This window comes from Lepisosteus oculatus, chromosome 2 (genome assembly GCF_040954835.1).
Source record: "Lepisosteus oculatus isolate fLepOcu1 chromosome 2, fLepOcu1.hap2, whole genome shotgun sequence".
NCBI classification, from domain to species: Eukaryota; Metazoa; Chordata; class Actinopteri; order Semionotiformes; family Lepisosteidae; genus Lepisosteus; species Lepisosteus oculatus.
Window position 1 is genome coordinate 15257098 of NC_090697.1, and position 24186 is coordinate 15281283.

At 36.0% G+C, this 24186-nt stretch overlaps 2 protein-coding genes across 6 annotated transcripts in view; both read left to right on the forward strand.

Moving 5' to 3' along the window:
- Positions 1-727: 727 nt before the first annotated feature.
- LOC102691855 (D-beta-hydroxybutyrate dehydrogenase, mitochondrial) lies at positions 728-13759 on the forward strand. The gene is made up of 5 exons (XM_015357704.2): positions 728-931; positions 9521-9974; positions 10262-10414; positions 11495-11628; positions 12617-13759. Exons 2-5 carry the CDS (start codon positions 9593-9595, stop codon positions 12989-12991), a joined length of 1044 nt encoding a protein of 347 aa, XP_015213190.2. The 5' UTR covers positions 728-931; positions 9521-9592; the 3' UTR covers positions 12992-13759.
- Positions 13760-16084: 2325 nt separating this feature from the next.
- cep43 (centrosomal protein 43) overlaps positions 16085-24186 on the forward strand; it is a 33824-nt gene continuing 25722 nt past the window's right edge. For all 5 annotated transcript variants that reach the window (XM_015357967.2, XM_069197455.1, XM_069197463.1 and 2 more), the window contains exons 1-7: positions 16085-16192; positions 18694-18747; positions 18956-19010; positions 19606-19694; positions 20364-20498; positions 23057-23083; positions 23952-24008. In XM_015357967.2, coding sequence (XP_015213453.1) covers positions 16109-16192; positions 18694-18747; positions 18956-19010; positions 19606-19694; positions 20364-20498; positions 23057-23083; positions 23952-24008 — 501 coding nt within the window. In that variant the 5' untranslated portion in view covers positions 16085-16108. The remainder of the gene's footprint in view (positions 16193-18693; positions 18748-18955; positions 19011-19605; positions 19695-20363; positions 20499-23056; positions 23084-23951; positions 24009-24186) is intronic.

The window sequence follows — 24186 nt, forward strand, 5'->3', positions numbered from 1 at the left end:
TGTTTTTATATGGAGTTTGTAATCTTCATTCTTATTATAATATGTGTTTCACAGGACATGTACTGTATTGTAAACTACTTTATGTTGATTACTTATAATGGTGCTTTATAAAAATATTATTTTTAAATTTTTAAGTGTAATGTAAGCATTTTACATGTCACATGTTTATCCATGACAAAAAAGATTTGACTGATACAGATAACAAAATCAAAAATAAAGTCAATAGACATGAATCAGTTCCTTCATTTTAGTTTATTTTCCTTCTGGCTTCTTTTTATCCTTTTAACGTCCATGGCCTCTACAAATAAAGTGTCCAGTTCACCTTTGAATATCCTTCTTGGCTTATAAGAATAGTTTTTACATACCATTCTTTATTAATGTTACCCTGTAACATGCTATAAAAACTGTATAGCAAGGGGAATTATGACAAACCATGGTAAAGTACATAAAAAATAGTACAGGCAAGGTATAATCACAGCTAAATTGCAATAAACAGTACTAATATTAGATAAGATTTAAGTACTAAGCCAATTTACCATGGTAAGCTTCCATAATGAATTAAAGGATTAGCCTTCAAAAGGCAAAACAATAGTCTTTTTCTGTTTTATATAACGCATTCCTGTACTGCACTGCAACAGTTTACTTAGCAAGATTATGACCTTTGAACAAATAAACAGTTATATTAAAAATTAACAGAATATCATGATCATATGAACATTCATTTGTTGAAAAAGTAATATTCCAAACCAAAGTACTTTAAATATAGTCAGTCTTATGATTAACTTCTGATTGAGATATCGGTCACATTTTGATAACTGAATAACATAATACTTTGTTAAAGAACTGAACGTTTTTTTTTATTTAAAAACCATTGTTTTGTCGTTCTAAAACCACTTCTCACTGTTATTGGTGGGGACAATAATAATAAACGGTAAGAAAAACTTATTTTTATGGTTTAGTTTTTATGTATTAACGTTATTTTATCTAAATCAGAGAACTGTATCATGACATGCTTAGCTGATTAGACATTTTCTTCTAAGAACTAAATATTTCTTATGAACTAACTTCCTCGAAAAATGTTCTGCCATGGAGATTACTGTAAAAGGAACATTGTTTCCAGATGTTCTTGAATATTGTGTTACTCTGGCTACCTTAGTTTGTGCTACTTTTATAAATGACTATGAATAATTATCGAATATTTCTTTTCAAAATGAATCTCTGTGTGAAAAAGTCATTTTTTTAAATTAACGTGTTTTCCCTAATTCCATTGAATTAACCCATTTTTGGTATTTTGTAAACCGTAACAGAACTGCCTTTAATGCTATACTCAAATGAGCAGGAAGCACAACACTTACTAGTCTTTCAAAGCTCTTTTATGATCTAAGTTATTTAAAAGCCATTTTAAGTCAACAAAAGAACTTTGAAACACTGAAAATCAGAACTTGGTCTCAGCCAACATCATTAAGTTTTTTTGTGTGTTTGTGTTTTGACTGTGTTAACCTTAATTCATACTATATACTCTGTGTTTCTGTCTAAGTATTTTTATAAGTAGCTACAGTATTTTAAATCCTACCCACTTTTTCATGCAAATCACAGCCTCAAAAACGTTGTCATAGCACAATACTGCTTTACTGCATCCCGCACCTAATAAAGTAGTTTATTGAAACAAAATAATCTTGCCTAAAATAACAATAAATAAATAAAAGAGAGAAACATCAAAGTGGGGTAAAATACTTAATATGGGAATATGACAGAGGTCTATATTAGGCTTGATGTGCTTCCAGGCTTTAATTCGATTAACATGACTTACGCACATTTCACTGACATTTTAAATTATGAGGTGATGATCAATGATTTCAAATAAAAAATATTTGCTCACTTCAGGATTAGCCTTCTCAGCATGGCTACCCACACGTACTGTGGTTGAAGTTTTACATCACTGACCTCACCACTGTATGACTTTCTAATCCACGGCATTAACAGTCTGCTCCATGACTTTTTCTGCACTGACCACACTATCAAATCAGGAGGTTAAAAAGAAAAGGTCACAACAACAACCATCATTTTTGATACCTATTAAATAATTTCATTTCATTTTCTAAAGAAATGTCATAGTCTGTTTGACTTTGCCTAGTGAACTCAGATTTTTTTTGCATGAGTTCAGAAGCCTTCTGCTAGATCTTCCCTCATTTATGCCAACTACCCTCCTTCCCAACGTTCTTGGATGATGATCGTCTCATGGACCCCTTGTTAGATAAGATAAGATAATCACTTTATTGGCCATATACAATTTCTTGCATTAGGAATTTGTGTTTTCACATTCCCCAACTTGCTCTCCATGAGACACACATACAGGGAGAGAGAAGCTTGGGGTCAGAGTGCATGGTCAGCCATTTATCCCGGTCACAGGCAGGCGTGTATGGAACAAAAAACTATCTCAAATCCCGTTTTGAAGAAAACATGTACTGTAAGAGATATTGTAAACATGTGGCTAAACGTTTTGTGGTCAGGCAAGAAAAAATCTGAACTTTTTGGTCTAAATTCAAAGCATTATATTTTATGCCAACCTATCACAGTGCATTCACTCTCTCAATACCATCCCAAATGTCAAGCATGGTGGTGGCAGCATTGTTATGTCCTGCTTCTCATTGGCAGGAATTGGTTAGCCTGTCAAGAATGATGGTCAGACAAGACAAAGTTGGAACTTTTTTACCTCAATGCAAAGCGTTGCATCTGTTGCAAACTCAGTGTCAGTTTTTTTTTTAGTTTTTTTTTTTAGTTTTGCTGCTAGTTGCAATATCTTACCATATAAGTTGAGATCCTGATTGGTTGTGGACCAACGATCCCTGAAAAAATCATAATATGTAAAGGAATAAGTTAAAGGTTTATTCCATGCTGAAAAGAGAAGAAAGAAAACACAACGTTTCGGCTGTGGAGCCTTTTTCGGGTGTGAGGATATGTACATATTATACATGTCATAATATGTACACAGAATTTGTAATCTCACTAAACAGTACACAGTAGGAATGGTCTGAATACTTTAGCAAGACACTGAAAGTAATTATCATCTGGCTTTTTTCCCTGTTAGCTTCACAAGACTGTGGATCAGTAACCAGTCACAATTAACCAAATATAACACAAATTCCTCTGGATATTGAGCTCCAGCTTAACGCTGTTTTTTTATGAAGCATTTATGTTCCCAGAAGTTTAGAATTCAAGGTAATTTTGACTTTTGGACATCAAGTTCTGGAGGTTAATTCTTGACCTACTGTTGATTCTATGTTAAAAGTTAAAAGTAATGATGTGCTTTGGTTGACATACCAGAAATGTCCACAACATTTTGATTTCATGGGAAGCGCATGACAGTTTTATAGTTCAAAGTTGTTCAAAATGTGGTTGCTTCCTGATCAGCTTTAAGCATTAACCAAAAAGTCTCATATTGCTCAAACATAAACTAAGGCATGGGTTGAGTACACAGTTATGCCTATCACTTTTAGAAAAACATTTTTCAGATGAATGTTTTGTGTGTGTAACGTTTAGAAATGAACAAGTGATTCTTTGTACTTAATTTATAATGCTTTAGTATGATATACATACATCAACATATGGGTATTACTTAGTATAACACACAGTTCCTTTTATAAGTGTACTAAACAGAGCCATAATCACAATATTGTGTTGTGAAGCCTGGTCTAAATATGTACCGTAGGTGTTCTGTGTAACCAATTCACATTTTTAAGTCAGGAAGATTCAGTGCTTTGAATACTGAATAAAAGTGAACTAACATCTGGGACCCGGGAGTTTGAAAAATCTTCAGCACAATGAGTCATCTCAGCCTTTCATCCTCATCACCCTCATCATTCACCCTTATTCTTCACCAATTATGGTTGCCAAGGTCACTTTTCAGAAGGATCTTAACAATGAGTCTCCTTGCCCCACAATGCAGGATGAGTAAAACTTCTGTTGGCAATTGTCAGGTAAGCTCTCAATAACTTATCTTTGCCTAGGATTTAACCAACTGTCATTATCTGAATAGGTAATATGAGTTCTTTCTCTGCAGGCCTTGGTTAGTGTTCATGTGTTACACAGTATACTAGAGCAGCTAGTGTTGATGGCTCTAGAGGTACAAGTGGATCAACAGACTTTAGCAGACTACAAAGACTAAGTCTATCCATCTTACTGTCTGCTCTCTCTCAGTAGTGAGCCTTTGTCTTTATCTGTGAATGTTGGTTTACTGTGCCACATACAGGTACTTCCCTAGTGAGCTTGCATGCTGTGTTCATCTCCTCTGTAAGGGCCACTTCCTCTGCTTGTTTTGCCTTGTCTTCTAGTCATTCTTCTTGTCTTGCACTGTTTAACCTCTTTGTCTTTGATCTTGCATTCATGTTCTAATTGTTTTGCCAGCTTAGCTGGCTTTGTGCCCAGAAGTCTATCTTTCACTTTCCATCTTTTTTCAACTGCTTTCCAAGTGAAGGAAGTGAGCCAGTCTTTTGAATTCTTCTTATTACCCAGGATCTTTGTGCTGGCTATAGTATACGTTTCTTTGATGTTGTCCCATTTCTTCCCAGCTACATCTTTCTCTTCATCTGGGTGTACACCAACATAAAGTTGCTAGGAATAAAAGTTATGTTAAACTGAAACATATACTCTAATTTTAATGAGAAATATTTCACTTCACTTTTTTGACTATAGTTTCAATATAGTGGCTTGTGTTTGCACCTTTGTTCTTTTTATTAAATCTTTTTCATATTTAGCTGAGGCCTGTCTGGAAATAGATAGTAGGTTCTTGAAGAAAGCCTTACAGTTTGCTGCTCATCATGATAGGATCAATGGGGTGTACGAACATCCATGCTTCACAATAATCTGTATACTTCTCCCCATTTTCCATCATACTTTCCCAACGGTATTTTTCCATACATCTGATCATGATCTGCACTCCCTGCTTTGGCTTTTAAATTTCCATCCAGCCTGTGTAAGAAACCTAGCACTGTTAAAATCTCCAGACGGTATGTCATTGTACACAACCACTCCAATTAACACTTACTCTCCTAAAATGGTCTTCCTCTCTGCCTAAAACATATTAGGGTTGGAGTGCTTCGTTTCAAACTAAATATAATGAAACGAATTAAACGGATTCTGAAGCTGAACAGAATGAAAAATTAAAGATTACAAAGAGTTAAAAGTGATAGATATCAGGTTGTTGCAGAAAGAAAAACAAAAAACAATTTGAGGAACTTTTTTATCATCATTTACTGTAGATTCTGACCTACAATTTTACTTAAGATATAAGCATAATTTCTTATCTCATAATGTTTTCAAGCAGCATTATTCTTTTTTTAAAAAAATCATCAGTAGTTTTCTGTAATCTAAACTGTTAGTTCAATGTTGTATAGCCACCAAGTAATCTGCTATCAATCATGTTTTGTAACAGAAGCTGCCCCCAACACACCCATCTAATATGCCAAACAGAGATTAATTGTAACCAGTGCTCGCTTAGCATTTGTTGTCTAGTATCCATCTTGAATTCCAGTCAGTGTGGCGAGACCTTTGGCTAACCTCAAACTTTTCAAAACACCTTGTCCTCACAGCCAGCCTGTCCTTCATCAATTTTTCAAGTTTGTCCAAAAATAATCTTTGGAAAAGGTTAAGGTGTTTGCATCTTAAGGATAGTGCTAACTCTTAAAGCTACCTGCTTTTGTTAGCTGCATGTGTACTGAAACATTAAAGCAGACTTAGGAAAGCATAGTATTGTACAGTGTGTTTCCTAAGGAAATTCATGCTTTAAAACTTTTACAAAATTTGTTCTGTTTACATGGTCAGCTATGATGCAGTGTTTTATGGATAATGCATAATGTGTTCAGTAAAACTCTATTTTTATTTCTCTCATACATAAATAATACATGGCATCACACCAATATGTTTATTCCTGATAAGGGTCACAGCAACCCCAGCACTGAAGTACAGTATAAGGCAAAGTGAAAATGGTGAAAGTCCATTCTGGTGGTCACGCCCAAAGTTTACAGACACTAATTAACCTACATTATACAGCATGGTTCTAGAAGTGAAAGGAGCATGAAGAGAAAATCCTTAGATTTGATTTCATGTGGTTGGTTGTCCTGTAGTTTTACATCAACTAAATGTAATGAACTCAAATATGTTCTCATTATTGAATTCTAAAAATATGTTGAATTGTATTCAAATCTTTTAAAATGTCTTCATCATAATTAACTTTTATTTAGTGTCTTTAAAACTAACATTTCAAAGCACTTTACAGTAAAAAAAAGCATTTATGCAAAACTATATTTTTAAAAAAGCTTTTGTGATGCTTTTAAATATTATTTTAGATTGCTGATTTACCATTACCTTATTTTACATTACATTACTACATTACATTTCTGCTTTAGAGTAATTACATTTTGGGGAAAATATTTAACTTTTACAAATACACCTTGTAATTCAATATACAGCATTCAGCATCTAAACATAAACATGGAGAACAGTTTCCAAAGTCTTTCCACAGATTCTCAACAGAATTCAAGTCACTGGATTGACTGGGCCTCTCGAGGACGATCACTCTTTTTGTTAAGTCACTCCAGTGTAGCCTTGCCCTTGCACTTTGGATCATTGCCCTGGTAAAATATTTTTTTTCTCAGTTTTAAGTCTTTAGCAGGTTCTCCTCTAAGATTTGCAATAGTTTGCTCTGTCTGTGTTCCCATCAGTCTTGACAAGCTTCCCAATTTCAGTTGATGAGAAGCAGAACTATAACATACTGCCATCACCGTGCTAGATAATGGCAGATGGTTTTGTCTAAATTATACGCTATATTAGATCTTCCTAAGATGCAATACTTTGAATTTAGGTCAAAAGGCTCAAGTATTGTCCTGTTTGCAGTATCACTTAGTTACTTTGTTGCAAATTCCATGTGAGATATGAGTTTTTTTTTTCAGTTCCATCCAAGCCCATTTTATGAAGTGACCTGGAGCATTTAGCTGACCCATAGTCATTTTCTTCCATCTTGGCCACTGAACTCTGTAACTCAAAATCGCTGTGGGTTTCAACACTATATACTGTATACAGTATGGTCATTGTGCTCCTAACACAGCTGTGCAGTGTCTTGGTGCCTTCTGCTTCTTAATGATTTTCTTCATCAGGCTCACAGAGATACAGTATAAAGGGTCTTTGAAATGTTTTAATACCCTTCTTCTAATCTATGCCTTTATCCAACTTTATTTCTGACTTATTTTGAAAACTTGTTGGTCATCATCATTGAATCTTTGCTTGACATCCACTACATCCACTGATTGATGGAGCTTACAGAGATAGGAGTATTTATTCATGTGAACCTCTATTATTCCACACAAACAGGACCTACTTAACTAATTTTGTAGCTCATTAAGGTATTTTTGTGCACCTAAATTTAGGTTTTCCAAAACAAAGTTTGAATATTTTAAGGAATCATGCTTTTTTTTTTCATTTTGGTTTCCATTATCCGTTTACTGTGTTTTTTTTTTGCTTTGATTGGGTGGAGTAGGTTTCATTTATAACAAATATTAATTATTGATTCATATTTTTATTACATCAAACTTTAAAGCAACCAAATGTGAAAACTATGCAAAGGTGTGAATTCTTTTTGTCTAGCACTGTAGATATTTTTATATCCAGCACAGATATCACAGATTTCACTGTGACTATGTTGTCATCAGGAATTCAAACTTATTTTTAAATATAAATGTAAAATTTGATATTTTAACATGTATATGTATAATAAGACCAAAAACAAACTAAAACAAATAACTCAAATCCAGTTTGAATTAATCACTTCAAAACAAAATGTACCTCATTAAAGACAATGGCAAAATAAGTATAAAATTGTATGAATGCAAGCTTTCTGCAGAATGTCTTTTCCACCAAAAAATCCATATACTGTATATGGTATATTAGAAGTTAAAAATGTATTGCTGTATTGGCTTTAAAATAAGTTCCTCTCCAATATTCAGTTGTTTCTATGGGAATCAAATAATTTTGCAGAACATTCCCTGTTTCTACAGTATATCCTTTCCTGAGGAAATCTGTACTCATTATACCTCATTTAAATATTATTGCATTGGCTTTCACTGGATAAATACTATTATGCATTGGGTATTACCAAACACTTTGTATTTATCTTTGCTGAAGTAACCAATCCTGGCCCTACTTTGTATATTGTAACGCAACGGGGGCTCAGGCGGGCGCCCTTGCCGCATGAAGTCGGCCCCGCACCGTCCGGGGCTCGAACCCGGGACTCCCGCGTCTCTCTGCAGCAACCCAGCCCCGTGAGCTAAAGAGAGATCTCCCCACAGCCCAGTAGTTGTAGTCCTGCTATCACAGGGAAGGGCGGTGACGTCACCTGCTCTTGTACGCCGGCTCTTACACAGTACCTGTCGGCCGTAAGCGTTACACTCTCCCCCGCTTAAATCGCCGTCCCCGGCGAAGGGCTATCCCACCCCGCTTCTGACACCAATGTAACGCAACGGGGGCTCAGGCGGGCGCCCTTGCTGCATCTGGTCGGCCCCATCCCAACTGGAGGCTCGAACCCGGGACTCCCACGTCTCTCTGCAGCGACCCAGCCCCGTGAGCTAAAGAGAGATCTCTCTACAGCCCAGTAGCTGTAGTCCTGCTATCACAGGGAAGGGCGGTGACGTCATCTGCTCTGGTACGCCGGCTCTTACACAGTACCTGTCGGCCGTAAGCGTTACAATATTAAAGCAGGTGAGCCTCATTTCAAACGTTATCCTTCTGCATTTTATTTTTAATTTTAAAGCCATTAGGATACATCTTCCTAATATAGTAGATACATCTATTATAAAGTCAGTTTTAGGACACAATTTATAGAATATACAAAAAACTTTTTGTAAAAATATTTTTAGAGAAGTTTTCTAGTGTTATCTATTATAATAATAATAAACGTTATTTTATATAGCGCCTTTAAAGGTGGCTTCTCAAAGCACTTTACAGAATGAGAACAACAATAAATAAAAAGTATACACAAGATAAAACACAATTATAATATACAGAGGAGACCGTGGATGGTGGTACTAAGAAAAGCAGAAGAATGGAACCAGTTAAGTAAAAGCTCTTCTAAAGAAGAAAGTTTTGAGTCTGGATTTGAAGGCGTTTAGAGAATAAAAACTAAACATCTGTGTCTGTGAAAATATTTTAAATGAAGTTTAAATCTAAACAATCTTTTGTGCTAAACTGAATGCTAAAATCAGTGCTAAGGGAATCCAGATTACATATATTACAAGTTTAAACACTCATTATTGTTTTTAATTTGTAAGATCATTGCTATTTTTTTTCATAATTTTTGAAGATTGAATGAAAAAAGTTGACTCACACAAGGCCTTTGGATTGAATACTTTTTCTAAGTACTGGTTAGATTCCCTGAAAAATCTATCTCAAGGTTTCTTAAGAAATCACACTATGAACTATGGCAGAACAATTGTGTGGTTTCCCTAATGTCACGCATTCTTTTGTGTTTCAGCATCACTCCGGGCAGAAGATAAATACTGCAGGGGAGACACTTCTTGCTTGCATACTGTCGATCACATTGAAAATGATCAGAACTATACTTGAAATTGCCGTTGTGTTTGCCACAGCAAGCTTACTTTATTTCTTTGGTTATCTCACTCCAGCCTTTATCATGGTGCCTCTCGTGATCTTTCTTTTGGCTCAGGCCGAAAGCTATCAGTTTAATCCAGAAGGAAGAGCTGTGTTCATCACAGGTTGTGACAGCGGCTTTGGTTATCAGCTTGCTAAGCGATTAGACAAAATGGGATTTTTGGTATTCGCTGGCTGCCAGTTCCCTGAGAGAAAGGGAGCTTGCGATCTTGTGAATGAATGTTCCAGTCGTTTGAAAGTCACTAAATTAGATGTTACAAAAGACGAAGATGTGGCACAGGCCAAGAAATTCATTCAAACAAACTTGCCAGAGAAAGGTAAGGTATTCTTCCTTGACGTATAGGATAAATTAAATCCAAAAAAAGTGTTTATTAGAAAATAATCCTACATACTAAGCAAAATATTGTTTCTGCTGTTTTTTAAAAAAGATTTTCAAAATAGATTTCTCTTTGACCTCTGCAGCTTCATAAAGCACTCAATTACTTGATATGCTCAATAGTTTTGTCGCTTTTTGTAAAACATTAAAACTCTTACATAGAAATCACTTGAAAACAGACTGTATGATGGGTGGTTTTTATTGACTGTCAATTGTTCTAATTTGTAGGTCTTTGGGGAATAGTGAACAATGCTGGGATTTCTGACTGGTCTGAAACACAATGGAACAATATTGAACACTATCACAAAATGGCCGACGTAAACTTATTCGGAAGCATAAGGACCACTTTACCATTCATTTCCCTGATCCGAGCCTCACAAGGTATGGTAGATGGTTTTTTTTCAGGGGTAAATTGCATTCTCTCTGTTTTATGATGCATTATTATTATTAGTTTAGCACACACCTATATTTAGAAAAATCAGTGTATTCAATAATACATAAGGTAAATACAAAAATACTTTAATAATTACAAATACTATATAGTAGAATACATAGTAAAAATACACAACAGAAAAGTATTACTTAGCGTTTGAGAATTCCTTGGCAAATGACTTGTTTTAAATCAACGCGATGGGCATCACAGATATGAAACCATTATGATAAAATAAAAATGAAGTAGCTTAACAAAGCTCAGAAAGGACTTTAATTTTTGTTTTTACCAATGAATTGCATTTTAACTCTCTTATTAAAACAACATGGAAGCTTTCTTATTGGGAGACTTTAGTGTACTGATGCATCATGAAACAATACAAAACAAAGACCCTTTGATTATTTTGATTAACAATTTAATACACATAATACAGAAACTTTGTTCACGTTTGATTTAATTTGTTTCTTCCCATCCATCCTTTTTCTTACCACTTTATCATGTTCAGAATCACAGGGGAGCCACAGCCTATCCCAGCAAGCAACAGGCACAAGGCAGGATACCCTCTGGATGAGAAGCCAGTCCATTGTAGAGCACACATAAGCTCATACCAGGGCCAGTTTTCCCACAGACCAATTAACAGGCCAACTAACATATCAAGTGTTAAAACCTACCAATTAACCAAAGTGTGTCTTAGGACTGTGAGAGGAACCTGGAGCGTCTGGAGAAAACCCACACAAATGCAGGAAAAACACATGAACCCCATGCAGATAGCACCCCAGGTCACAAATTGAACCAGGAACCCTGTGCTGTGAAGCAGCAATGCTAACCACTGCATCACAGTGCTGCTCTAATTTGTTTCTAATATGTTTCACACCAGTACTGTATATCTCTACTGTTAAATTTCAATGAGATACTGTCTTCTGTTCTACTAGAAATTCATTTTTATATGTATCAAAATAGTATAATCTTGAAAGCACTTTACAAAACAAATGTGGTTGCTGAGTAGTGTGTTGTTGTTTTTTCTGTTCCAGGCCGCATGGTGTTTGTATCCAGCATTTTGGCTTTTTTTTACGCTCCAAACATGGGTCCGTACAGTATCACTAAAAGAGCTGTAGAGGCTTTTGCTGACTGCTTAAGGGTTGAAATGGCCTGCTTTGGTGTGAAGGTAATTCAGGAAAAAATCTTCAACACACGTCTTGTTCAAAAAAGGAAGCAAATTTGCTGACAATAGCAGGCTTGATTTTTGTGAGCTTTGTTTAGAAAAATTCAACAAAATTCATAGCCAGCTCCGCACGAGGGTGAACATTTACGTGGTGAAATTGTACATATTGCATTTAAATATTGAATAATGAATGTAGGTGTGTGGATGTGCAAATAGAAATGTCTATTTTTCCATAGACGTACAGTAAGACCTGCTGTTTGCCAAGATCATATAATTGACTGCCAGACTTACAGTATATAAATCAACCTATAAAAAGGTTTGTATCGGGCCTAGATCCAAAATGCTTCACAATAATTGAGAAATTGCCATATGAGAGTTCTGGTACTGTGTTGCAGGCATCTCAAGTTCTAGAATGCCACAGACTCTACACAATGAGCTGGACATGCCAAGTAGGGAGCTGCATCAGCATGCACAGGCTGTAAAAGAACAGGTAAAGATTTATTCCATGCTGAAAAGAAAAGAGACACAGTGTTTTGGCTGTGGAGCCTTCTTCAGGTAGCAACGGCTTCATCGAAGAAGGCTCCAAAGCTGAAACAGTGTGTCTTTTTTTTCCTTTCAGTAAGGAATACAGTTTTACCTGTTCCTGGATATTGTGATGGCTTGAAAGGGTCATAAATAAGGAAACACGTAATAGCTATCCAATTTGAGTTGGGCAGTATATTGTTTTATACCTAAAGTATTGGTGGAAACTTGGTTTATTATCCTAAAACAACAATAAAGCTGAAAAGAATATTAACTTAATAAATCCTACCACCCAATCTGAGGCATTGCTTTAGTACCTCATTAGAGACCACCTGTCTGAGTACTGGCTAGAGCCAAAGTCTCACAGTGTCGTGAGAGTGGTTTCACATGACACATTTAGATATTCTAAGTTGGGGGGATTCCACATATGAAAAATATTTCTAAACTATTTATTTGCTTCATTTTATAGGTCAGTATCATCCAACCAGGCAACTTTGGATCAGTGACTAATATTCTGCAGGAAAAAATGGCTGAGGACATCTGGAATCGGTTTGATGAGGAGCAAAAACAGACATTTAACAGACAATATATTGAGCTGGTCACTGAATATGCTACAAAACTAAGAAGGGAAGGGATTCAAGACATTAATATGGTCATAGATGCTATGGTAGATGCTCTTACATCTCGTAGACCAAAAACTAGGTATTTGGTAGTAAACATGTTTGAAAAGGTTTTATTTTATGCCTTTCCTTACTGGCCTACGTTTCTTGCTGATGCTGTATTTTCTCTCGGTGACATGTACCAGAAAAGAAAACTGTTGCTCTTTTCCCCAGAAGGCAATTGAAGCTAGCTAGGTTCTCATTCATTGGCCAGACTATTCCAAGAAACACAAACCTGAGCTCATATTAAAATAGCATAGAAACTTAGTTGTAAGATAAGTCACTACCTGAATTTATAAATATATTTTATTCATTAAATCTTTTAAGGAATTAAGGGATGCTCTTAAAGTTACAAAAATAAGACAAACTTTCAAGTTTTTTAATAAATTTTCAGATTAACATGTTTCAAATGGCCTCTCTTACCCAAATAGTGTTAATTTGTATAATTTCATCAACTGAAGCAATACAAATGCTATGGTTGGATGTTCTAATTAGTTTATACAAAATAAAGTTTTTTTTCCTACTGTGGTGTGATGAAGATACTGCACAGCCTGATAAACTACATAATTATCTTTTTACAAGATGGAACTGAGAAAACTTATATATTGTGCATCTCCCAGTTTCACAGTGACTTTAAGACAAAATAAATTAAAGAATTCCCCAAAGATAGTTTCCAAGTAGAATATGTATTTTACATGTTCTGAGAAAGCCTTAACTACAACATATATACAGAGCTACTCTGGTTGGCTACAATGGATGATACAGCAAGAAATACTACAGATACGGGATTGGGTACTGAATCATATCTCATACAATGTTAAGCCTCAATTATTTGCAATGGCAGAAATGAGAAGGTTCCATACAGTACATTTAAGCTAAGAAATACAGAACATATGCAAAAGGTCTATAGTAATATAGGCAGGGGTATCCCAGTGATCTGCACCTATAAAAACTACACTTAGTACTCTTCCAAATCATTTAACTCCATGTCAGAATGCGAATTCTAGCCCTACACCTGTATTTACGGCCAGCAGCCATATCAGCCTGCAACTTACACGTGGAAACCCACTGAAGCTAAGCAGGTGTGAGCCTGGTCAGTACCTGGATGGGAGACCTCCTGGGAAAAACTAAGGTTGCTGCTGGAAGAGGTGTTAGTGGGGCCAGACCGCTCACCGTGCGGTCCATGTGGGTCCTAATGCCCCAGTATAGTGATGGGGATACTATACCGTAAACAGGCGCTGTCCTTCGGATGAGACGTAAAACTGAGGTCCTGACTCTCTGTGGTTATTAAAAATCTCAGGGTGTTTCTCGAAAAGAGTAAGGGTGTAACCCCAGTGTCCTGGCCAAAATTTCCCACTGCCCCTTACCAATCATGGCCTTCTAATAACCCCCCTCTATGAATTGGCTACATTACTCTGCTCTCCTCCCCAATGATAGCTGATGTATGGTGAGCATTCTGGCGCACTATGGCTGCCGTTGCATCATCCAGGTGGGGCTGCACATTGGTGGTGGTGGAGGGGAGTCCCCATTACCTGTAAAGTGCTTTGAGTGGAGTGTCCAGAAAAGCGCTATATAAGTCTAAGCAATTATTATTATTACACCAAATATATATCAATCACTGTACATGCAATTGACAGAGCTGTTTGGCGGCCTCTAGTGGCACTTTGGCTGCTACTACAGGCTTTCATTGCCCGGCTTACCATTAACTATCTTAGTGTGTCATATACTGTAGCAGGTATTACGAAGTAAGAAAAGGCTGCTTTTCCATACGTTCTGAAGCACTGTTTATATTTCCATGAGACAGAGATGCAGTAGCTCTTCTTTTAAGAGATTATTTTAAATAAAATCTAGAAAGGCCAAATGTTTTCAGAATGTTCCTCACTCATGTCATAACTTCTTATGTTCATAGGTACTGTACAAGGTGCTTGGTTTCATTCATGTTTTCATTTCATATCACCTCTGAACTACTGTAGCTAACTGCTGTAGCTACTCACCCACTTCAGTAGTCCAGAGGATTCTGTTCAGGAGATAATGACCGCAGGGTGAGCCAAAGGACTGGAGCTCTCCAGGACCCCGACAGGCCACTTATTGAGTCCATGCAAAATCACTTTTTCTCACAAGAATTAAATAAATTGAAAACATTTGCATATGATACATGTGAAATTAAATACAAATAAGTTATGCAAATGCACAAATACCACTCTGCTTCTGTCTCTTCTGTCATCCCATTGGTGGTGGTGGTGGGGATCCCCATAACCTGTAAAGCACTTCTGGAGTATCCAGAACAGCGCTATATAAGTGTAAGCAATTATTATTATTCATAATTATAATTAATATTATTAATAATAATAATAATAATAATTATTATTATTATTATTATTATTATTATTATTATTATTATTATTATCATCATCATCCCAGTCTCCCCTTCTTTCCCAATTTTTCCCACTCCTGCTTTCTGTTTCTCCTTCTGTAACAGCGGGCTCTCGGTCTCTGCAACCGGCCACTAGGTGTCGCCACATCGTCATGAAACGTATATGGACCCGTTTCTGAAAGAGCTGTGCCTAAATTTTAAACTGTTTGGGTGAGCCTCCTTTAGGATTCGCCTCCCAGGATTATATAATAAAAGGAAATTCGATGTAATATGATACCACCGTATATTTCTTTAATAAATTATATGTGTGTGTAATCATCTTCTCTCATTTCCTTAACTTTTTTTAGTTTATTTTTACATAATCTATTTAATCCATTAATGACATTTTATTTTATTCCAAAATGTATTCTATTCATTATATTTCTAAATGTGTTCATGTGGGTTAAGCATCGCATAGAAAAGGAACCTACTTTCACCTTATTACTTTTATTATTATTAAATGTATAATTTGTGAACTGGACTGGATGAAGCCGTTAAGAAAATGGGTGGGTGATTAGTAATATAGTCACAATTTTTAATCTTACCCTACAGTTACAATCGTAAACATGATTGGCGTAAATCAGTTGTCAGGTTATACGAAAACATACTGCGTGATCTTGAATTTAAGGAGTATTTGTACACCAATGTAAAGCGCAACGCTACATTTGCTCAATTCATTCGTGGCACTTTCCACGTTTTTAACATATAACCGCTATAGAGTATAATATATTAAATAATATAACATAATACACATAATATAAACTAATCTTTTATTTAAAATATTAGAGCCCTTAGAAACATAGCAAAAAAAGGACCGCAAGCTGTGTGTAGAACGTGCGATTCTGAATCGCAAGACCGTGGCGTGTGTGTGTGGTTGTCTAGGTGAAACATGTCTGCCGCCGAGGAGGATACTGAGCTTCGAGACCTGCTCATCCAAAACTTGGAAAACAGTGGAGTTTTGAATAAAATCAAGGTAAGGGAATGGGGGCGAGTGTGTCACGCTTTCATATGTTGATTGTTTAATCAACAGTCTTTTTAATTACTGTCCTTTTACAATTGTGCACAATTGTTTGTTGGTTTTTATTAACAAGGCCACTTCCTGTTCCCGAGTTTTTTTTACCTGCATCTGTTTAAAACGGCCGTGTTGATACTTGATGGTGGCGAGTATAAGGTTCACATTTTATGCGATTAAAACATTGGTAGTTTATTGGTAACAGCAGCTTTCTTTTTTTTTTGCGAATTTCGACCTGTAGCTGTATAACTGTTAAGACAATCGGATAGAAGTAAACCAAACTACTTAGTTTATGACTTCGACTTGATAATACGTTAAGAATACACCATGAATGTGATTTGTGTTGCACTATTAATTGGAGTGGTATCAGTAGCTTAAAAACACTTCTCGAGATAGTTGCCAATAATTTACTCCGAAATTGAAGGTGTTCCCCGTGAATATGCGAATTTTGTTTCTGCGGTCAGATACTCATATTCAAGTGATTCAAGGTAAAAAGGTCTTAACGTCATATGTAATGTGATACATATGTGATGTGAACGTTAGGGATGCAGCTAGCAGTTAACCTGTATTCCTGATCACATTGTTTACGGTGCAGTCCGTATTTGGACAGTGACACAATTTTGGTTGTTTTGGCTCTGTACTCCAGCACGTTGGATTTGAAATGAAAAAATGACTGTAAGGTTAAAGTGCAGAATGGCAGCTTTAATTCGAGGGTATTTACATCTAAATTGTGTGAACCATATAGGAACAACAGCCTTTTTTAACATAGTCCCCCCGTTTCAGGGGACCAAAAGTAATTGAACGCATCAACACAGTCTTAAATAAAATAGTCATGTTTAGTACTTGGTTGCAGATCTTTTGCAGTCGACGATTGCCTGAAGACTGCGACCCATAGACATCACCAGATGCTGGGTATCTTCCCTGCTGATGCTCTGCCAGGCCTTGCATACTAGAAATTGTGTAATGCAGCTGCTTGTTTGGGGGGCTTTTTGCCTTCAGTCTTGTCTTCAGTAAGTGAAATGCTCAGTAGGATTCAGGTTGGGTGATTGACTTGGCCAGCAAAGAACATTCCACTAAAAAACTCCTTAGCTGGTTTAGCAGTATGTTTGGGGTCATTGTCCTGCTGCGAGGTGAAGTGCCATCCAATGAGTTTTGAGGCATTTGGTTGGACCTGGACGGATAAGAGGCTTCTGTACACTTCAGAATTCATCCATCTGCAGTCACATCATCAATAAAGACAAGTGAGCCAATTCCACTAGCGGTCATACAGGCCCGAGCCATGACACTACCTCCACCATGTTTCACAGATGAGGTGGTATGCTTTGAATCATGAGCAGTTCCTTTTTTTCTCTTCACACTTTCCCCTCTCCATCACTCTGGTACAGGTTAATCTTCGTCTCATCGGTCCATAAGACTTTGTCCCAGAACTCTCCAGGCTTTGTTATGTACTTTTTAGCAAACTGTAGCCTGGTGTTTCTGTTCTTGAGGCTTACCAGTGGTTTGCATCTTGTGGTGAACCCTCTGAGGTTATGCTGGTGTATTCTTCACTTTTTGGTGGTCTTTGACACATCTATGCCTACATCCTGGAGAGTGTTCCTGACCTGTTCAACAGTCGAAAAGGGGTTTTTCTTCACGATTGAAAGTATTCTTCGGTCTTCCACCACTGTGGTCTACCAGGCCGTTTGGTATTGCTAAGATCACCATTGCATTTGTGCTTCTAAACAATGTACCAAACAGTTGATTTTGACACATACCTAATAGTTTGTCTATGTCTCTGATTGATTTATTTTAATTTTTTAGCCTCATAATGGCCCCTTTACTGGCATTGACACTTCTTTGGTCCTCATGTTGAGAGACAACAGCAACAGACTCCAGATGCAAATGCCACATCTACAATCAACTCTAGATCTTTTGTTAGCTCTCTTGTGCATGAACTAACGAAGCAGTGATGCACAGCTGGCCAAGAAACAACCGATCAGCCAATTGTCCAATTACTTTTGGTCCTCTGTATGTATAAAATAGGCTGTGATTCCTATATGGTTCATCCAATAAAGATCTAAATACCCATGAATTAAAGCTGACATTCTGCACTTTAACGTCCTAGTCAATGTTTCATTTTTAAATCCAATTTGCTAGTGTACAGAGCCAAAACAACAAAAATTATCACTGTCCAAATACTTACAGACTGCAATGTATACATACTTATTGCAAAGACATTAGGATCATATACACTAGATCTGACAATATCAAATAATATGAATAATTTTTATTTTTTTTCCAAATGCAAATTGTCAGACTGCCAAATGACATAATTATGTATTTAATTATTGTTTAGATCATTGATGTGACAGCTAGAAAATCATTGACAGTTTAGTGCTGAAGGTATTCTGTTTTCATTCAAAATTGAATTTCATTGTTCCCTAATGCACTGCATACTAGAAATTGTGTTTGTTATTTTATAGGCTGAACTACGGGCTGCTGTGTTTCTTGCTTTGGAGGAACAAGAGAAAATAGAAGTAAGCTTTTTTCTATTACATATTTTCTATCAAATAATGTAAAATCATTTGTCACATTTCAGCAGCTTTTTATATTAAATGTGTTGGATCTCTGTAATATAATGGTCAGTGTCCTGTAGCTTAACTATTTACTGCAATTCTTTTTATACATAAATAATATTATACATACTCTCTAATTGCTCATTTTCTTGAATATTTTCTTTTGCAGAGCAGAACACCTTTGGTCAATGAAAGCTTAAAAAAGTTTTTGAATACCAAAGATGGTAAGTTATTATACGGTCTCTTTCCTGGCCTAGAAGATGCCTTGAAATGCTAGAAGGGTGGAAAGATGTCGTGTGTTTTTCCTGTCATTCTAGTTTTCTGGTGTAATTCTCACACAAACAACACAAGATTTATCCCATTTCTTAGGAAAGTGTCGTGCACATGCTTAACCACCTGGCAAATGAAAGGTTGAATAAACTTGCATATTTGCCTGTAATTACGTTTCAGTACATAAAGAATTTGTATCAGACTGGAAAGTAAACTTGTAAGCGATTTAGCAAGCCAACTTGACATTAACAGGAAGGAATGTAATGTAAGTGGTTTCTTCAACTGTGTTTGGCTATCATTTAGTGTATTGTTTATTCAAGACTGGTGAATATTTCAGATCTGACAAATTAATGTTAATGTCAAAGTGGCATTTGACCGAAGGAAGCATGCATTCATTCTGTATAAGATAGTAACTGAAGCATTATCAGCCTATGCTATTTGTAGAATACACTAAAATCTTATGAACTAATGATGTCACACCTTGTTTTTGTCTTGAATTATTTATTTTAATTTGATGGCATGTACTTTTTTGCTCTTCTTCCCTCTCAGGGCGCTTGGTGGTCAGCCTCATCATGGATTTTCTGCAGGTTTTTAACTTAGATTTTACATTGGCTGTTTTTCAACCAGAGATAAACACAGTGAGTGTTTATTGATGTCATATGGAATGTTTAAAGTTTTAAAGATTTTTTGAAGAGTTTGAAATTAGAAATATCTTTGCTGTTATATATTTAACTTTCAAAGTCTTAATACTTTAATACTGTAACATTACTAGAGCTGGTCCCGATTCTCTGATTGGGTTCGGCAATAGCATAGAAACTTCTGGAGCTGTTCTTTTATGTTTCCACTCAGATTTTGTCATGTTTTTGAACTATGCATACTACTTGAGTGGGAGTGATTGCCGCCTTTGTGAAGTTTACATTTTTTCTCTGTGCTTGCGTGAGGGTGTCCCACTTCCCAAATAATGCTGGCTAGATTAGTTATTATTATTATTATTATTATTATTATTATTATTATTATTATTATTATTATTATTATTATTATTAGTGTTTCCTTACCAGGAATAATAAGTTTTTTTTTGATGGTAGAAGGGTAGTAGTAGAGGAAGGTATGCCAGCAGGTGGCAGCATAGCACATGAATTGGATCATTTAATTGAAAAGCCCCACAGTCCGTTCTGTTTTCCTTTAAAACCCTTTCCACTTCTTTCATATCTTAAAGGTTAAAATGTAAAACTGTGTTCTAAAGTCTATAGCTGCTTCTGTTTTTTTCAGCAATGTGGTATGGACCTTTTGTGTTTGCTTTTGTGCAGCTAAATGGGTTAGAGAACCGAGAGGCTGTGGCCAAGGAGCTGGGCATTACAGAGCCCGAGGGAAACAAGGTTACACCGCTGTTGTTGGAGGTAATAAGGAGAGGCCGCCACAAGGAGAAAATCGGCTTTGCAGAGGTAAGTCCTGCACTGCGGATCTTCCTGGGAACACTGGGAGCACATTGCTGTCAGTGGTCTCTGGAGCTTGGTGGTCTGAAAGGTAGCTTGACAAATATAGTGCCCTCAAAAAGTATTGAGACATTTAAAATAAAGTAAATTGGATTTGTGGTCATGGGAGTAATGTGAATAATAAGCACAGTATAATGGACAATTTATTTAGAAATTCATGAATTTTTTATTATATTGTGTTGGGGAAAAACATACTCTGTGTTCCATTCGGTCACTAGAAGTGCCTATATGTATTTGGTCACTAACTTCAAGTCAATTTCAGAGTGTAAATGTCAGTATTTTGTTGCATATCCAAAGTTCTTGATTTTTGTAATCAATTGAACTCACCAGCACAATTCTTCATGAAGAAATGCTATAAGACTTTCCATTTTTTACTTCCTGGTTGCATTGGTCATGTGCTTTGAGTCAGCCAGCAGTCATATCACCCCGCAACTCACAACTGGCAACCCACTGAAGCTCAGCAGGTGTGAGCCTGGTCAGTACCTGGATGGGAGACCTCCTGGGAAAAACTAAGGTTGCTGCTGGAAGAGGTGTTAGTGGGGCCAGCAGGGGACGCTCACCCCGCGGTCCGCATGGGTCCTAATGCCCCAGTATAGTGACTGGGACACCACACTGTAAACAGGCGTCGTCCTTCGGATGAGACGTAAAACCAAGGTCCTGACTCTCTGTGGTCATTAAAAATCCCAGGGTGTTTCTCAAAAAGAGTAGGGGTGTAACCCCAGCGTCCTGGCCAAATTTCCCATTGGCCTTACCACTCATGTCCTCCTAGTAATCCCCATCTATGAATTGGCTACATTACTCTGCTCTCCTCCCCACTGATAGCTAATGTGTGGTGAGAGTTCTGGCGCACTATGGCTGCCGTCGCATCATCCAGGTGGATGCTGCACATTGGTGGTGGTGGAGGGGAGTCCCCATTACATGTAAAAGCGCTTTGAGTGGAATGTCTAGAAAAGCGCTATATAAGTGTAATAATATTAATTAATTATTATTATTATTATTATTATCCTGCTGCGTATTGGAGCACTGCTCATTTTGTCTGCATATGATAAAAAATATACATTGCATAAATGATGTTCTAGTTTCTAGTTGGAATATAGTATATGATTGTTGAATTAACAATTCATTACATTGCTGTACTGAAATGTGATTTTCTTTAAGATGGAAATTTTTTAGTCATTCTGCATATATCTGTTCTGAAAATATACAGTATATTGCGCAATGATGCTGATGAAAGCACCTAATCTGTCAGTGGTTTATGAGAGTTATCTGTGCTGCATCAATTTTCCTGTAATCTTCTCACATGCACTTCAAAGTGTGGGACTTTCTAATGTAATTATTTGCAACAGATAAAGAAAGTCTACTATTCTAGATTAATGCTGAGTGCTTTTTTAACACTGTTTGGGTTTTATATTCTTCTCATTACAAACTGTGAGCCCTCACTTCTTTAAATGTTATAAAGTGTTACTATAGAGACCATAAATTAAATGTCCATTAATCTAGGATTTTGTGTTTTGTTGATCACCAAAATAAATGCCAACATGAGAAAAGCCCTGTTCATATTTTGTGTTTTAGTGCCTTCCTTCCTATCTAATCATCTCTGTGAATGCCTTTATCTTGGTTTCTCTGGTTTATAATTTATACATTTCAATGTGTTGTTATCAAAAGGTCTCAAAATACTGTGGCTACATTTACAACAGTGATTCAAGCTGAGAGCAGGTATAGTTGTAGGAATTTTAAATGTAGATTACCCATGCTTTGGGCAAAAAACAAGTTCTCAGTCTATTTTCATGAGTTAAATTTAGTTACTACACAAATCATCAAATCGCAAACTGTGTCAGACAGCACTACATTAGAAATATATCATTTAATGTGCAAAGATATTAAATTAACGCAGTGAAGTTCTTTCATATGAGTCACATATGCAGTTAAGTCTCTTAATTTTGTGCTTAAATTTTTTTCAAAGCATGATTAATACTTATGATAAAAATGATTCTTTTTATTATCATTCAGACAACAATATCAGAAGTATTAAACAGTAACTCTAGATATAAACAAAACTAAGATATAATATTAGTATACAGTGTACATCATATAATCTTTAGGAATGCCAGTTTAAACAAGAATGATTTTGGCAAGATTTAAAAACAAGAATTCCTGGTTTTATACAAAAGAATGTTCCTTGGTGCCTAGAGGGAGAAGTCACCTGCTGTTTGTACTCTCATTCATTTACTTATACTCTTTGTTGACCTTCAAAGTCAAAATGTCAGGCGGACCATTGAGCAAGGTGATGTTTTAGCCACAGTATCTACACTAGATCTGATGATATCAGCATATGAAGACGTCTGGTTGATGGTGTTAGTGGATTGCATGTAATGTAACAGGTGGCAGTTGTAAAAATAAATAATATACTTTGACACAAGGTATTTGTTTATTTCTAACTTTTAAAAAAATCTTGTTTTCTTCACTGTGATTTTGCTCTACTTTTAATGTGTACCTTTCTGCTTCAGGGGGATCGGGCTCTTCATATTCCTAAGGTACTGCATCTTTCTTTGATTTTTGTTTTCCATTCATCCTTTCTCTGCCAGATCACTTATCGCTTTGTCCTCTGTCCTCTGCAGACAGATGTAAAATTACATTTGGCAGTCTAGAGATGGTGATTGCAAGGACAGAAGTACAAAGGATAATTGGAAAGGAAAAGACCTAAATGCATGTGTTTATCTTTCAAATAGTCAAAAAAAACTTGCACTGTCTTTAGTTGAATTGGCACTGTCCTTCATATTCTTTAAAATTGTTCCTTGCTATGCTAAAAGTTCATCATGACATTTCCCCCCAGAGGTATCTCTTCATTTTGGGCTGTTACTTCATTTAACTTAAAAATTTAGAGGTGTTTCACTTGTAGAAAAAAAATGATTTGTCTTCCTGTTGATCAGAAAGTTTCAGCAAAACTGGGTTATGTCCTACTTATTATAGTTGAAGTGGCATTTTTTTAATTTCCACTATGTTCTTCTTAAGTGTTTCAGTAGTTTTACTTTAATCACTGGAAAAATATTTAATGTATAAAAAGTAAACTGTTACAGATACATACAAGTATAAAGGAGTACTATTTTAGCAAAAAGGAAAAACTAGCATTCTCATGGGTTACTTTTTTTAAAAGCTGCACACATCCTTTCTGCTTAGAATAGTTCTTTAGGGTTTGAGTTTCAGTTTTTTCTTCCTTCATATCTGTAAAAGCACTTTTAGTGCTTTGTGTTTTTAAATACACTTCAAATAATACATTATTAAATAATATATAACACCTTTAGGATTTAGAATTTTGGATTTTAATGTTTTTATATATATGTTAGTATACCACCATATTCTTTTATGTTCACCTTTAAAATGAACCTATATTTTGTACCCCAGGAACTATCACCTAAACAGATTGCTGACGCTAGGAAAAACTTTGACCATTATGACAAGGTAATAAATTGTTATAGTTTTATAAACAAGTTTATGTAAATGTTTTCAGTACTTTTCTATTTCTAATGTAAATTAACATTTGCATTACAGGGTTAGCACATTTTTTAAATCTTCAAATTTTGAAGTTTAAACATTCATAATTTAACTTACAGGTATTGAAACTGCTGTATTTGTGTGG